This window comes from Pseudoliparis swirei, chromosome 9 (assembly GCF_029220125.1).
Source record: "Pseudoliparis swirei isolate HS2019 ecotype Mariana Trench chromosome 9, NWPU_hadal_v1, whole genome shotgun sequence".
NCBI classification, from domain to species: domain Eukaryota; kingdom Metazoa; phylum Chordata; class Actinopteri; order Perciformes; family Liparidae; genus Pseudoliparis; species Pseudoliparis swirei.
The window spans coordinates 14,745,374-14,759,031 of record NC_079396.1 but is presented as its reverse complement, the minus strand read 5'-3'; the positions used below and the strand labels follow the sequence as shown (position 1 = coordinate 14,759,031).

At 38.8% G+C, this 13,658-nt stretch overlaps 2 protein-coding genes across 5 annotated transcripts; one reads left to right on the top strand and one right to left on the bottom strand.

The window, feature by feature from the left end:
* Positions 1–1,050: 1,050 nt before the first annotated feature.
* LOC130199350 (titin-like) lies at positions 1,051–11,482 on the top strand. Of its 4 annotated transcripts, none has more exons than XM_056422768.1 (19): positions 1,051–1,082; positions 1,347–1,382; positions 2,575–2,643; positions 3,343–3,630; positions 3,733–4,008; positions 4,248–4,529; positions 4,777–5,040; positions 5,822–6,112; positions 6,282–6,554; positions 6,649–6,921; positions 7,025–7,315; positions 8,002–8,274; positions 8,338–8,446; positions 8,542–8,699; positions 8,790–8,891; positions 9,444–9,512; positions 9,709–9,768; positions 9,870–9,938; positions 10,079–11,482. In XM_056422768.1, exons 3-19 carry the CDS (start codon positions 2,580–2,582, stop codon positions 10,138–10,140), a joined length of 3,204 nt encoding a protein of 1,067 aa, XP_056278743.1. In that variant the 5' UTR covers positions 1,051–1,082; positions 1,347–1,382; positions 2,575–2,579; the 3' UTR covers positions 10,141–11,482. The 4 variants fall into 4 exon arrangements, with proteins under 4 accessions (XP_056278743.1, XP_056278742.1, XP_056278741.1 ...); XM_056422767.1 differs by lacking the exon at positions 1,051–1,082 and adding an exon at positions 1,148–1,232 and having other exon boundaries at positions 6,285–6,554; XM_056422766.1 differs by lacking the exon at positions 1,051–1,082 and adding an exon at positions 1,148–1,232.
* Positions 10,346–13,592, bottom strand: apobec2b (apolipoprotein B mRNA editing enzyme, catalytic polypeptide-like 2b). The gene is made up of 4 exons (XM_056422832.1): positions 13,210–13,592; positions 12,225–12,405; positions 11,708–12,062; positions 10,346–11,594 (listed from the first exon to the last, which is right to left on the bottom strand). The coding sequence occupies exons 1-3, from the start codon at positions 13,491–13,493 to the stop codon at positions 11,718–11,720; spliced, it is 810 nt and encodes a 269-aa protein (XP_056278807.1). The 5' UTR covers positions 13,494–13,592; the 3' UTR covers positions 10,346–11,594; positions 11,708–11,717.
* Positions 13,593–13,658: the final 66 nt, after the last annotated feature.

Genomic DNA, 13,658 nt, shown 5'->3' with positions numbered 1-13,658 from the left:
GCTGTAACGCTTATTTTATGGATTGCAATTATCCACTCTTATTGATTGGAATGAGTCATAACACATAACAAATAATAAATTAGCACAACAATTCTGTCCTTGCAAACTAAATCTAATACGATCTCACTGCTTTATTTACATTGATTTTGATGTGTAGAATACAGGTTTATCCAGTTATAGTCAGTCTTATATTAATCTTTTTTTAATGTGCTTTACCATGGATACAGTAAGCAGGGTGCCTTGGATCAGAGGCGTGATGTAGATCATGTAATGTTCTGTGTTATACTGACACCTCATGGTGACAGAGGCAGAGAGGCATCTCATCTTGACACACAACATCTCTCCACCTTACAGGAAGTCATACTTTACCAGCAGGCATGAAAACTTCAGCACTTACTTTCTTCTGAAGTCATCACTCGTGATGACCACTCGACAATATGCATAAACAATTACATTTTAAAATATGTACATGTATAGGAGACTTATTGGGAATAGTGTTTATTATATTTGCATGTCTAGCGAACGACTTTGAGCTGAAGAGACAAGGATGTTTCTACGGAGGTTGTGGTCAGGAAGCCGGGTTCACCCAAATCACTTTACGGCCACATGATAAAACCGGCCTAATCTGAGACTGCACTAAGATAAAGTGGTAACTTCTAGGTTTAGAAAGGGTTTTGGTTCTGCTGACTTTTAATTTAGTCGCTGCTGAAAATGAAAAGAATCAGTGTCTCGACTGAACCTCTTTCTTGCCTTCTTGACCCCGATGAAGGCCCACAGTTGAAATGCGTTGGTCTTGCACTATACAGTAGCTGTTCTATACTAGAAAGTGTTGCTGGACGTTCAGCCTCTTGTCGAGCCACAGTACATAATAAACACAATATTCTTTTGAGATGCTACTCAACATAATAACGTTTATGCACGTTGTTTCAGCTCCCTAAACCCTCCTTGAGACTTCAGCAGAAGTACACAATTTTGATTCATGTTGAGAACACAAACATCGAAATGTGGTTGACTAACACATTTCCTGTTGCTTCAATGAGAAGAAAAGCACATATCAGAGACAGGAAAGCTGCTGCCCTGAGGTGAGTTTAAAAATGAAGTTGTCGCACACGCCCATCTAGCGTGTAGTCTGTCTCCTTTACTTCCTTCACCACACGGCAGTTCAATGAGCTCAGCCTCTGCATGTGCAGGTCAATGAAACATGTGGCTTTTCAAGGTCTTCACTGTCATATGTAAGTTTTTTAGGGCATACTTTTTTGTGATTTACAGTATGTTTTACAAACAATATTTCCATGTACATTTAAATGTGATTCCCAATAAACATGTATTGTAATTTGTTTTGACAGATTTCACTGCCTGTGCAGCTCAGGATTCCCATACTGGTAAAAACTGACAAAACATGACACTGTTTTTATTGCATTGGTTTAAAATAGCTAGTTTTTCCACATTGTCTTGTAAAAATATATATGAATTATTAGAATGTAGTACATATATTCAGTTGTGATATACTATACTAAATGACTTGTTATTACATTTTGTGATTGCCTTACTGAGGCAGACAAAACAATGTTGAGGAAGTTAAACATGAGGAGAGGTTACGAAAAGGAACATGCAGTACTTTGTCCTCATAAGTCTGGCACTTCCTACTATTGCACATATGAGGGCAACTTTATGTTTCACTATTCTATAGTTCCAACTTTATACTTTTACACAGTTATGCTTTCTAAACTCTATTATTCATCCAATGTCCTTGTTCTTGTGTCATCCAGTTGTATGGTGTTGGACACAAGAACACAATACTCTGTTATAATCCCAGAGAGTGGTATTTCTAAGAAATGTATGTTTGTGTTGTATTAAACTGCATTTTACTGTCAGGTAATCTTGTTATTTTAGTACATGCATTTTGTCAATTTCTATTGCAGGATGACAATGTGTACAATGTTTCAAGCTTTATGTTAACTTGATTTAAATTATATGATGTTTAATTTAATTGGGTTTGCCCTATGTCAGCTGGGATCGGCTCCAGCGCCCCTGCGACCCTAATGAGGATGAAGCGGTATTGATAATGGATGGATGGATGGGTTTGAGTGTCCTTTCGTAGGATTCATGCAGGACCACAGCAGATAAATTAGGGCTGCATTGATGTTTGTTTTCATTATTCATTAATTTGCTGATTATATTTTTTTGCAGATTGATTGTCCCAGTTATTGTATTGATTTTTTTTAAATTTAAAATTAAATGTATTGTTATTTCCAAAAACTGAATGGGATATACTCTAATTACCCAAACCCAAAGATATTCAGTTCGCTGTTATATAAGACAACAAATAGAAATACATATATACATTTGAGAAGCAGGAACCAGTGAATTGTTGCCATTTTTGTTTGAAACATGACTGAAACGATAATTCAATTAACAAAGTCGTTGCAGAACAATTTTCTGATGATATTTTCATTGATTAATTGTCGCAGCTCTAAATGTATTGTTGTTGCTGTGTACATCTTTGGAGACAAGGTAGAGAACATACGGTGGCTTTTCTGATCCATATTCTGTTCTCCACATGTCATCCACCAGTCTCCATGTTCGGACATGTTTCTCCAACCAATCCTTTGCCATCGTCAACAGAGGCTACAACTGTCTATGGTGAGATTTTAACCTCAGTTTTGCTGTAAAACTAAACGTTTTATTGTAAAGATGTTACTTTGTGAAATCAAGTCAGTATTTTTTATTTATTTTTTAAAGAATATTGCACATTTCTGGATTACATTTATTTTGTAACGCTAAATCTACAAACGCATATGAATGAGGAAGCAGAGTTAAAATGATGATATGTTTTTGACAGTAAGGCTTCCAAAATGATTCATCGTGTCACTTGTGAAATCACCATGGGCGTTGTTCTAGCACTCATTTCATTTTGTTTCTGTCCGTGGTGGTTTGTAACTCTGCGACGGACTCATCGCAATTTGTCTCTCCGCCTTTTAGAAAAAGTCTGTTAATGTTTAAGACTACACTGTTTCACTGCTAAATTAAGATATTATATTATTCAAATATAAAAATTTTTTTATTTGTGAGCATGTGTTCTGAAATAATTTAACTGCAGACTGGAATGTTGTTTATTTTTGTCTAATAGATGGCATCAATTGTATCATAAATTATCAATTGTAGAGCATTATGTCATCTTTTTAAAACTGTTTTTAAGACCATAAATCAGATAAACAAACTTACTGTTGACTAAATCCTTCATAATAAGGCTCCTGATTCCAATGGAACTCAATGTGCATGGCTCTTTCAGCAGTATGTTATTTCTTAATGATATAATCAATAATATTTCTTTCTTTTCAGAGCCACCGTTACCATCTCTGCAGCTACGTTCCAGGTGGTCCGATGTGTTCCCTTCTGAGAAAGTGGAGTTCAGTTGTTACGTCACTGGGAGCGCTGACTGGACCTTCACCTGGTACAGAAATACACAACGTGTACAAGGTCCAAATGTGTCCTTGACTGCAGATGGATCGACGCTTACAATCACAGCAGCAACACAAACACATCATGGAAGTTACTCCTGTAAAGCTCATCACAAAACAAAGAGATTTACCACTAAAAGTAGTAATTCAATTGAACTCACAGTTTATGGTGAGTTTCCTCACACATATTTGATTTTAATATAATTTCAAGACAGCATGTAATATAAGGTCATTGAAATGGTTTTCACGTTTCTTCCTCCTTTCTGATTAGCTAACAAGCCCAAACCCACTTTGACCAGAAGTTCAAACTTTGACAAGATGTTCCCTGGAGAGTCGATCACCTTCACATGCAGGGTTGATGTCCCCTCTGGATGGGTTTACCTTTGGTACCATAAGCGAACAGATGATATTCAAGCTACTACTGATAATACTTATACCATAGCATCGTTAGATCATCCTGACAATGGGCAATACCACTGCAAAGCCAAGAGAGGCAAATACCCTTTCTACACAGAAGAGAGTGACACGACAGCTCTGCAGGTCTCTGGTAGGTTTACCTGAGAACTCTATCATCACTTTGCCAATTAAACCGCTTCTGTCATTTCTTTATAAAAGAGACTTTATGTCGACAGTACTTTCATCTGTAAAACTGGAAGTTCAAAAACACTGAACATTTCTGTGTTCCTGTCTCCCATTCTTTTCTGATGCAGTAAAATCATTTTAATTGGATTTTATCCTAAATTCCTTCCAAGAGTTTAAAGATTTCTTTGGTCCATGACTTTTCAGACCCACCAAAACCATCTTTGGAACTGCTGAGTTCCTGGCCAGATGTGTTTGAAAGTGAGACGGTGGAGTTAAGTTGTGAAGTCGACAGCCCTGACTGGACGATCACCTGGTACAGAAATGAAGAAGAGCTCCAGGAGGACGTGCAGCTGGATGCAGTGGACTCTTTTCTCAACATCACCTCCATCACTCAAGCCTATGAAGGAGGCTATGCCTGCAAAGCTCAGCTCCAATCAAGGAGAGTCAGCTCTGGATTCAGCAACCACGTCAATATCACAGTTTATGGTGAGCTTTACATCAACTTGACAATATTTTATCTTTAGAAACACTTTGTGAAATAAGATATTGAGCTACTTTGCAGATGATGATATTTATCATGTCTGTATGCTAAATATAATAATACCACCCACAGACAGTTAGCTTAGCTTCGCACTGCCTTGCTCTGTCCCAAAGCTAACAAAACCTGCCTACTCGCACCTCACAAAACCCAAACTGTAGCCTACATGTGCTTTGAACTGAATTTCTGTTTTAGAAAACACACCAAAACCAACGGTCAACAAGGTCCCTGGTTTTAACCCGATGTATGTTGGAGAAACCGTGAACTTGAATTGCAAAGTAGATGTGTCCTCTGGCTGGAAGTATCAGTGGTTCAGAGATGGAATTGAGCTTCCTGCCACCACTGACACCCACAGCATCTCTCTTGCGCTTGCTGGTCAGGGGAAATACTGGTGCAAGGCCACCAGAGGTGAATTCATTTCAACAGACTTCAGTGAAGAAATACAACAAGATGTACATGGTAGGTACAGACAGCAAAGCCATAATATTTAAAGCATTGTGTTTAATACAATGTGCAATTGTTTGTTGTAATGATGTAAAATGCTTACAAACCCTCCAGGCTGGTATTGAATTCAGCAAAACAACCTTTTGAGAGCATGCTGCTTCCGTTATTTTGTGCATTTTCTGTTGAAACAGGATGTTGTGGTGTAGTATGATGCAGGGAGGGAAGATTCAGAAGTATGTATAATTACATACAGTGCACTAGCAGTGGAATATCACTTTTGGAGAGGAAGACTGATTTACGTAAGGGTTGGATTGTTGGCAAACACATTAATATACCACCATTAAGAAATGCTCCTTTAAAAAGTTTACTAACGCCACCACTTTGTTTACTAACCTGCTGATCATGAGCTCAGTCGATAGTTATGGATTTTCAGGCATTTTTGTTTTGCAAATGGAAGAGACTGGCTCCGGTTTCCCTCGTGTTAATACTTGACTTAGTCAGTGTTTTTGTAATTTCCTATCTAAAACATGTGCACATTGTGGTTTGAGTCAACAGAATCTACATCATTGTACCTTTAATGCTGAGGTTGGCTGGCCTGTCTTCACACATTGAAGTTTTAATAATATAATTAGATTTTTGATCTCAGAGGCCTGCTTGTATGTTACTTATTGTCGTCATAAAGGTCGTCAGGCATTTCAGACAAATTTTTAAAAAGGCTCTGTTAAAAAAAAAAAGATTATCTAAATAAGGTTATCTCAGGATATGAAAAGTGGCTGATGTTTCTCTCTCTTTGTAGAAATTCCCATCCCATCTTTGAAGCTGATCACACCGTGGTCTGACATCTTCCTCACTGAGAGTGTGAAGTTAAATTGTGGGATGAACGGAAGCCCTGACTGGATTTACACGTGGTACAAAAACAGACAGGAAGTGCAAGTGGATAAAGTTGCATCTGTTGACTCAAATGGAGCGACTCTTTCCATTCGCTCTGCTTCAGCTGAGCGTGCAGGACAATATAACTGCAAGGGCCACCTGAACGACAGGTCCGTCAACAGCAGCTTTAGCTCTGGGCTGACTCTCACTGTATACAGTGAGTTTTCTTTTTTTAAATTTGACATAAAAAATACTTATTTTGGCAGCAAATTTAAAATAAGATTAGTTTTATCTACAGTTACACATTTTCTGGGATGAGGGCAGCAGGTTAGGTGGGATACATCTCTGTAACAATGCAATGCAATGGCATGTTTTCTTACCATCAGAAGAGAAACCCGGAATCACACTGACGCAAGATCCAGAGTACAAGGTGATGTTCCCTGGAGAGTCAGTCTCCTTTAGCTGTCACGTCAATGACTCTTTTGGATGGACGTACAAGTGGTACAAAGATAAAAATCAACTCATCGCGTCTGGAAGCAAGTACTCCCTCAACTCTGTGAACACATCAAATAGAGGAGCATATGCATGCCAAGCAAAAAGAGGCATGGGTCAAGCCTTCCTCACTGACTTCAGTCAGACTCTACGCCTTGAAGTTGAAGGTACGTTACAGTCGACTTTCATTGCTGACTGGTCAGATGATTTAGGAACAGTTTAATCTTAATGGCTGTTTGTATATTTATTCTCTGTGTATAGGAAAACAGCCTAAGCCCTTAATGACTCAACAGCCAGATGTTGACAAGGTGTACACTGGAGAGTCAGTGTCCTTTGAATGTACAGTTGAACTCTCGTCTGGTTGGGCGGCGTACCAGTGGTACAAAGATGGAACACAACTTCCGATCAACACCAGTAGTTTTAACATCCGCGATTCCAATTTAACAAATGGTGGGACTTTTGATTGTGTGGCCATAAGAGACAAGACAATGTACAATACACAGCACAGTGATGGACGGATCTTACGTGTATCTGGTGAGCCAAAGAAAATGACTTTGTGTTGAGGTGTATTTCAGGTGTACAAATCAATTCGGAAGAGGCTGAAGAAAAAAAAGCTCATGTGTCTGTTTCTCTTCAGAAATTCCTGTTCCATCTTTGAAGTTGATCACACCGTGGTTTGATGTGTTCCCCAATGAGAGTGTGACGTTTAACTGTGGGATGGACGGCAGCGCTGACTGGAAATACATGTGGTTCAAAGACGGAAAGCTGGTCCAGGAAGATAATACTGCATCCTTTGATTCAGATGCAGCTTCTCTCTCTATCAGTTCTGCTTCAGCCTCACACCAGGGACAATACAGCTGTTCAGGAAAACTCAAGAGCCGGACAGTAAGCAGCGTCTTTAGTGAAGGATTAACTCTGGATGTTTATGGTGAGGATTTTTTTCCTTATGATCCAACAACAAATCACTTGTTTCAGCTCAATTTCCCTCTCTGTTGACTTCATTGTGGGACAGTTCAAAGGAGTGGCACTTCACATTGTTGCTTTATGATTTTTTCCCACAGACTAACTATACTCTGACATTTTGACGTTGTGCAACTTACTTTATTATGAATTTTCTTTTTGCATACTATATTACTTTTGTATTACTTTGTATTACTTAATTTCAACATTCTATAATTTGGCTTTTTTATGGGTTTTTTCAACACAATATACTATGACGTTTTTATAACATTGACATGATATACTTTGACTTTTCTATGATTGTGTTTGACATACTACTCTGGCCTTTTATGACACACTTTACTGTGACTGGTTTAATTTTTCGACATACTATTACTTTTTATGACACTTTGACTGACTTTTTATATTGTCTGTTATATTAATTCTTTTTATTTGTATTATATATATATATATATATGCTTAGATAACTGTGTCATGGCTGCAGCTTCATTTTCTTCTTTGGGATACATTCTTTGGAAAGGCTGTAGAGTTTCAACAAATCAAAAAAGCAATTTAAAGCATCTAGCTAAAGGCCAGCTGCTCCTGGTTGTGCCGTGTAATCTACATCAAAATGCTGTCATACTTGGAGCAATGGCATTTGTTATTTCCCCACAGATACAAAACCCAGAGTCACACTGATGCAGAACCCCATAGACCATGTGATGCATACTGGAGATTCAGTTTTCTTTAGCTGTCACATTAATGTCTCTTCCGGATGGGAGTACCTGTGGTTTAAAGATGGTCGTGCACTCGGCGAATCTGGAAACAATCACACCATCAGATCTGTTGTGAGAACAAACACAGGATCATATAAATGCCAAGCTCAGAGAGGGAGAGATACAGTCTTCAGCTCAGACCAGAGTCAGGCTGTGAGACTTGACATTGAAGGTAAGTGTTTGTTTTCTGTGTGTGTTTAATGTGTGCATCACAGTTTTGATTGTGTTTTTACAGAGCGCCCACAAGCTGATATAATCCTGTTAACTGGCTGGTCCGAGGTCTTCTCCACTGACAGCTTGGTGCTCAGATGTGGGGTGCACGTAAAACAGTGGAACTACACATGGTAATACAATTAAAAAATACAAGTTAATACTTTAGAGTAACATTCTCTAAATACATTTATGTGTACCCTGTGTGTGGATTCTTACCTTCTCACAGGTTTAGAGAAGGACAATTAATCAATCTTCCGCCCTCTGAGAAACATACAATCACACCCCAGAATGACCCTGAGCAGAGTGTGTTCACCTGCCAGGGCATTCGCACCGGTAGACCGTCTTATTCAAGAAGCAGTGATTCTTTCAAGACCAAGAACCTCCGTAAGTTTACCTGCACTTTGGAAGTTATCAGTTTTGCAAATATTCTGTCATACTGTTTCATTCTCTTTTTGTAAATATTTATTCCTCCAGTTTTGAAGAGGAGGGTGCTTCTTTCCATCTCTGGCTGTATCTTCTTTGGCATCATTGCCGTCTTTCTTGGATGCATTGTCCTCCGAGTCATTCGCAAACCAGGTTTTTCTTTCGAGTCTTTCGACTTTTTGTGTGCATGGATTTTGAAAATCTTCATTAAATCAGTCATAATTAGTATGATAACATTGAATTATCACCCAAATCTGCAGCTTCCCTCAGCTTTATGGAGCATTTAAAGAGAATTCAGATCATTGTTGGTCTCTCCGGCCTGCAACTTCACTAATTTGGTTCACTCTTACCACTCATAGCGTTGTTTTCGGAAACAGCAGGAAGTAGTTTTAGACAAAAAACTGCCACCACTGGCACTAGCGACTGGCTGGTGACCAAGTGGAGCATTTATCAACTAAAGAGCAGATATTCCCTCTCAGGAGTTAGTGGAGACCAAAAACAGAGAGACTTAAAAAAAAGAGTAAGGCAATAAAAATAAAAAGGTGATGAAATGTCAGACCCGGTTTTGCAGTGTTTTGAGTGTTATTGCAGGTTAAAATATGACATTCTGACAGCTTCATAATATACATCTCAACTGAACAAGCAAAACCTTGTTTTGGTGACCTTTCTATTTTATTTTATTATTTATTTATTTCTCCAACATAGCTGATGGTGAAGAGAAGCCAGAAGAGGCTGAGCTCTTTCTCACCATGGCTCAGCTAATGGACCGTGATGGTATGTAAACACAGCTCTCATGGATTGTCGTTGTGGTTTCAGCATATGCTGCAGATGCAGCCCCACACGTGATTCAACATTGGGCTGTTTTAGAAATTACCATTTGTGAAACCGACTGACATTTTCAAGTTAGAGACTGACTTTCATAGTTAGCCGTTGGTGCTTTTGTGTGAAAGTTCCTTCCTCCCTCCTACAGATACAGCCTGTCCAATGGTTCAGTACATCACTGATGCAGAACTGAATGCTTCATCTAAAGGTAAATAACCCACAGATGAGTAGAGCAGATGACACACAACCCGTATCAAATATGCAAGTGTTTTGAAAGTTGCACAGGGTTTAAATCTAACTGACCCACAGAAGCTGACGAGAATGGTACGATTTGCAGTGAAACAACACCGTTACCAATAACCTCAATGGAGGACCAAGGTAATAAAGTCAAATAACAAAACATTTTCGATAAAAATATTGTCTTTGTGATGAAAGGCACTATGCCAGCTTCTTAATAACTGAGACACAATGCATTTATAAATCCATGTGTTTACATCTTGCCCTTCATGTCTTTCCAGTTGTGTCAAGTGAGATCCAAGATGCAACAGAAAAGAACGGTGGTCTGATTTCCTTTAGGTAATTGGTAATTTAAGCTCTTTTATCAACAGTTTACTAGATACTTGTTATATATAGACTGATTTAGCCCTGTGAGTCTTTAATGGGAATTTGGATAAATTAAAACTGGAGAGAATATTGCTATTGTGTGATGCTTACCACGAAGCAGGGCAGCAAACTCAAAGTTTTGATTTGTCTGCAATAAAAGTAAATTCATTAAGATTCGGGACTGCAAATGTTTGTACCAAATTTAATGGGAAGTAAAACAATTGACGAGAAATTGCACACTGGACCAACACACATGTCATATAAATGTGTACAGATTTGTCCTGCGCTGTATATAGCAGAACACTGTTAGTATTGTACATATTTTAAATCACATGATTTAAATGTTAAAGGCACAATTACCATATGAAACATTATTTATGTGATAAGAATCATTCATACACATTGTTAGCTTCTTTAGTTTCTCAATTGTTAGAAGCACTGTACATATATGTGTTGATTCGCAAGAGAATGTATCAATACTCCTTTAGTTAGTGTTTCAAATCTTCAGAAAACACCTGGGGCCAGATGCATAAATGATGTGTACTTACAAAAAAACATGTGTGCGTCTTTTCCCAAACATAGTTTCAATTCCCATAATAGTGTTATCATTTTGAGGTGTACACAGCTTTCTGTAACATTTAAATCAAAGGTGCATTTAAAGATCTAGTTTCAAACTATTGATGAGTTGTTATTGCTATTACCCTACATAATTAAGCATATAATAATTAAACACTAATTGTCACAATTTGCGCTATAAAATGATCAATAATAATCTTTGACGGTAATAATAATAATTGAGATATTACTGTGATGATGATTTACAGGTACATGTGGTGAATCAATGGTATGGATGCTATACTGTAAATAGCCACAGCCGTGAGTAAGCATCCCGAGTAATACTAGCTGTTGTTTTTACTTACGAATGTCCAACAGGTGGTCGAGCGGACAAAAGTATCGTCATGCCAACGTTTGTTTAATATATATCAGGCTCATGCTTTTGCACCTATAGTTCCTTTATGATTGGAATTTATGAAACAGAGTTAACCATTCATGCAAATTCTTAAATCTGGCAAGAAAAAGAATGCATCCACATAAGTCTGTCTGTCTTTGTGTGTACTATTAGTTGTGTGTTTTATGCATAAGGCCCCAGATGTGAGTACATGTATGTTTAGCTTATCTAATATTAAATGTTTCAGCAAATAATGTTACTGTTTTCTACTTCTAAATTATATTTATCTGAAGTAGGTGATGTCACAGATTTGCCATTCAAGCATTATGTGTCTCCCTGTAAATTTTTCTGAATAAAAAATACAAAATGATGCCTTGAGCCTTCATTCTAGCTAATAACAATAATTAATAATAATAATGTGATTTAACAAATTGGCCGATTTGTGGTTCAGTCAATCGGAAGATCGTGTCCATCATGTGCACCTATAGAAAAAGAAAGACGGTCATTATCCAGACACACCTTAAAATGCAAAGTTTCTTTTGATTTTCTGACCCAAAGGAGTATATAGGCCATAGAGACCAAACAGAATACTTACCAAATCACATCTACTTGAGGATGTCAGCCAGTTTGTCATTATAGTAGTTGTAGTTCTCCTGACAATCCTCCCAGGGTGCAAAGCTCTGTTCCTCTTCCTTCTCTACATACGTTTCCCAAACATGTACAAAGTCAGATGGCTTCATCATCCGCAGCTTGCAGCCAGCGCTCGCCAAAACCCGGAGCCCTTCGATTATCTCCGGCTCCTCCCAGTCCAAGAGACGGGAGCACAATATGCAGAGGCGAACCTTTTTGCGCTGCTGGAGGATGTTGGCCAACTTGGCTGCACAAGCCACACAGGGACTGGATGAAACATACCATGTGACGTCATACTCTTGGGAAGCATTAGGGAGCACCTGGAAAGGAACAAGTGGGGATTCATGGAGGCATAAAGGAGAACGTTTATATATAACATTATCACAAAAGGAAATGCTTGCAAACAAATGGAAATCCGACCGTCAATGGAGTTCATATGTGTGTTCCATGTTCGTAAAGTAAGAAAGGTTGAGTGCCATTACATGTTGAAAGAAGGCCTCTTCGGCATGAGCTGTGGCATGTTCATCCTCCATATAACCGTTCAGAGGCTCTGTGCTGCCTCCTGGTGTATCCACCCTGAAACACAGCAGGGTCTTGTTCCTTCCTGAGGAGTACTCCACATTCCTGAACTGGAACTTGAAGTAGAATGGGCTCATCTGTTCCCTGGTGGAGAAGGAAAAGAAGAGTTTCTAAAGAAGGGCTTTTTTAGTGCATGAAGGTGGAATTAGCAAGAGAGATACACATTCTGTATGATGTATCTATCAGCAGTGCTGTCAGAGTTATTTGTAACCTTTAATCGTTGAGCATGACAGTGTAACTGTCATTTACTTCCTCGCCCAACGCAGAGCACATTTTGTGATGCATTTGTCAACCATCCAAGACACAAAAAAGAGTTATGACAGGGAGTCTTTGAAATAGACTATGGTGACACAGTGAGTAGAATGTTAAAACTGAGTAAACTGATGTTTCTATAAATATTTTGGGCTTTCAAATCCTCCGATGATCTGTTGATGTGCCAGGCCCTTCATGAGTCAACTGTACAAGGAACATACCTGTCATGTTTTTCTTTTTTTCTTATTGTTATACTGCGTATAAAAAGCCAGATGGATTTCACAAATAGATCTCATATCAAACCGCTAACACTCAAAGGACAGAAACTGAGGAACAGATGCTCGGCGGAGTGATAAACCAGATTCCTGCATCTGTGTCAGCTCCGTGACTCATCCCTATTCTTACTGCTGGGTTAGTAAGGATGTCAGGGCTAGAGCATGTCATTATTGTCCTTCCTCACTGAAATCAACTTTTAAGCATTTGAAACAATATCCCTTACAGAAATACATGAAAACCTACTGCATATAGAAAAGAAAGCAACATATAATCAAAAAAGTAGATCGTTAAAGGGCAAAAAAGGTGTGTAGGTAACGCGGTTGACTAATTATTGTGGTGCTTGAATTAAAGAATACTCACCCAGTTACAATCTCAAACGGTGGCAGTTCAATGGGCTGAAACTCTCCATTTTCTTCACTGTTTGTTGCCCCTGCTCCCGCTGCGCCTCCACTTTCACCGTTCCCTTTCTCTGTATCCATCTTGGGCTGCTCGGGGGTCTCCTCCGGCTTTTTCAAAGGTTTGTCAGACTTCTTCACAGCGTTTTCCTTCCCCTTATCCTTTCCTTTGTCCTTCTCATCGTTTGTTTTGTTTTCTAACTTCTTCTCTTTTCTCTTAACAGTGACCCGGCTGTTTCTGTCGGCCATGATTTTGAGTAAGTGGGGGAGAGGGTTAGATAAAGAGAGAGAGAGAGGGAGGGAGAAGGAGAGATAGCTCAGGGCTTGCAGAGCGATAACCCTGGGCCATTTACAGAAATAGATCCTATTGTGTGCCGTGGTTGGAGACACAACATGTGCGTGTCTGCTCGGGGC

Coding starts and splice junctions, on each gene's coding strand:
- apobec2b (XM_056422832.1), bottom strand. CDS start 13,493: ATGGCCGACAGAAACAGCCGGGTCACTGTTAAGAGAAAAGAGAAGAAG. Junction 12,406..13,209: donor CCGTTTGAGATTGTAACTGG/GTGAGTATTCTT, acceptor CTTCTCCACCAG/GGAACAGATGAGCCCATTCT. Junction 12,063..12,224: donor AAGAGGCCTTCTTTCAACAT/GTAATGGCACTC, acceptor GTTCCTTTCCAG/GTGCTCCCTAATGCTTCCCA.
- LOC130199350 (XM_056422766.1), top strand. CDS start 1,202: ATGTGGCTTTTCAAGGTCTTCACTGTCATAT. Junction 6,555..6,648: donor TCTACGCCTTGAAGTTGAAG/GTACGTTACAGT, acceptor CTCTGTGTATAG/GAAAACAGCCTAAGCCCTTA. Junction 7,316..8,001: donor ATTAACTCTGGATGTTTATG/GTGAGGATTTTT, acceptor ATTTCCCCACAG/ATACAAAACCCAGAGTCACA.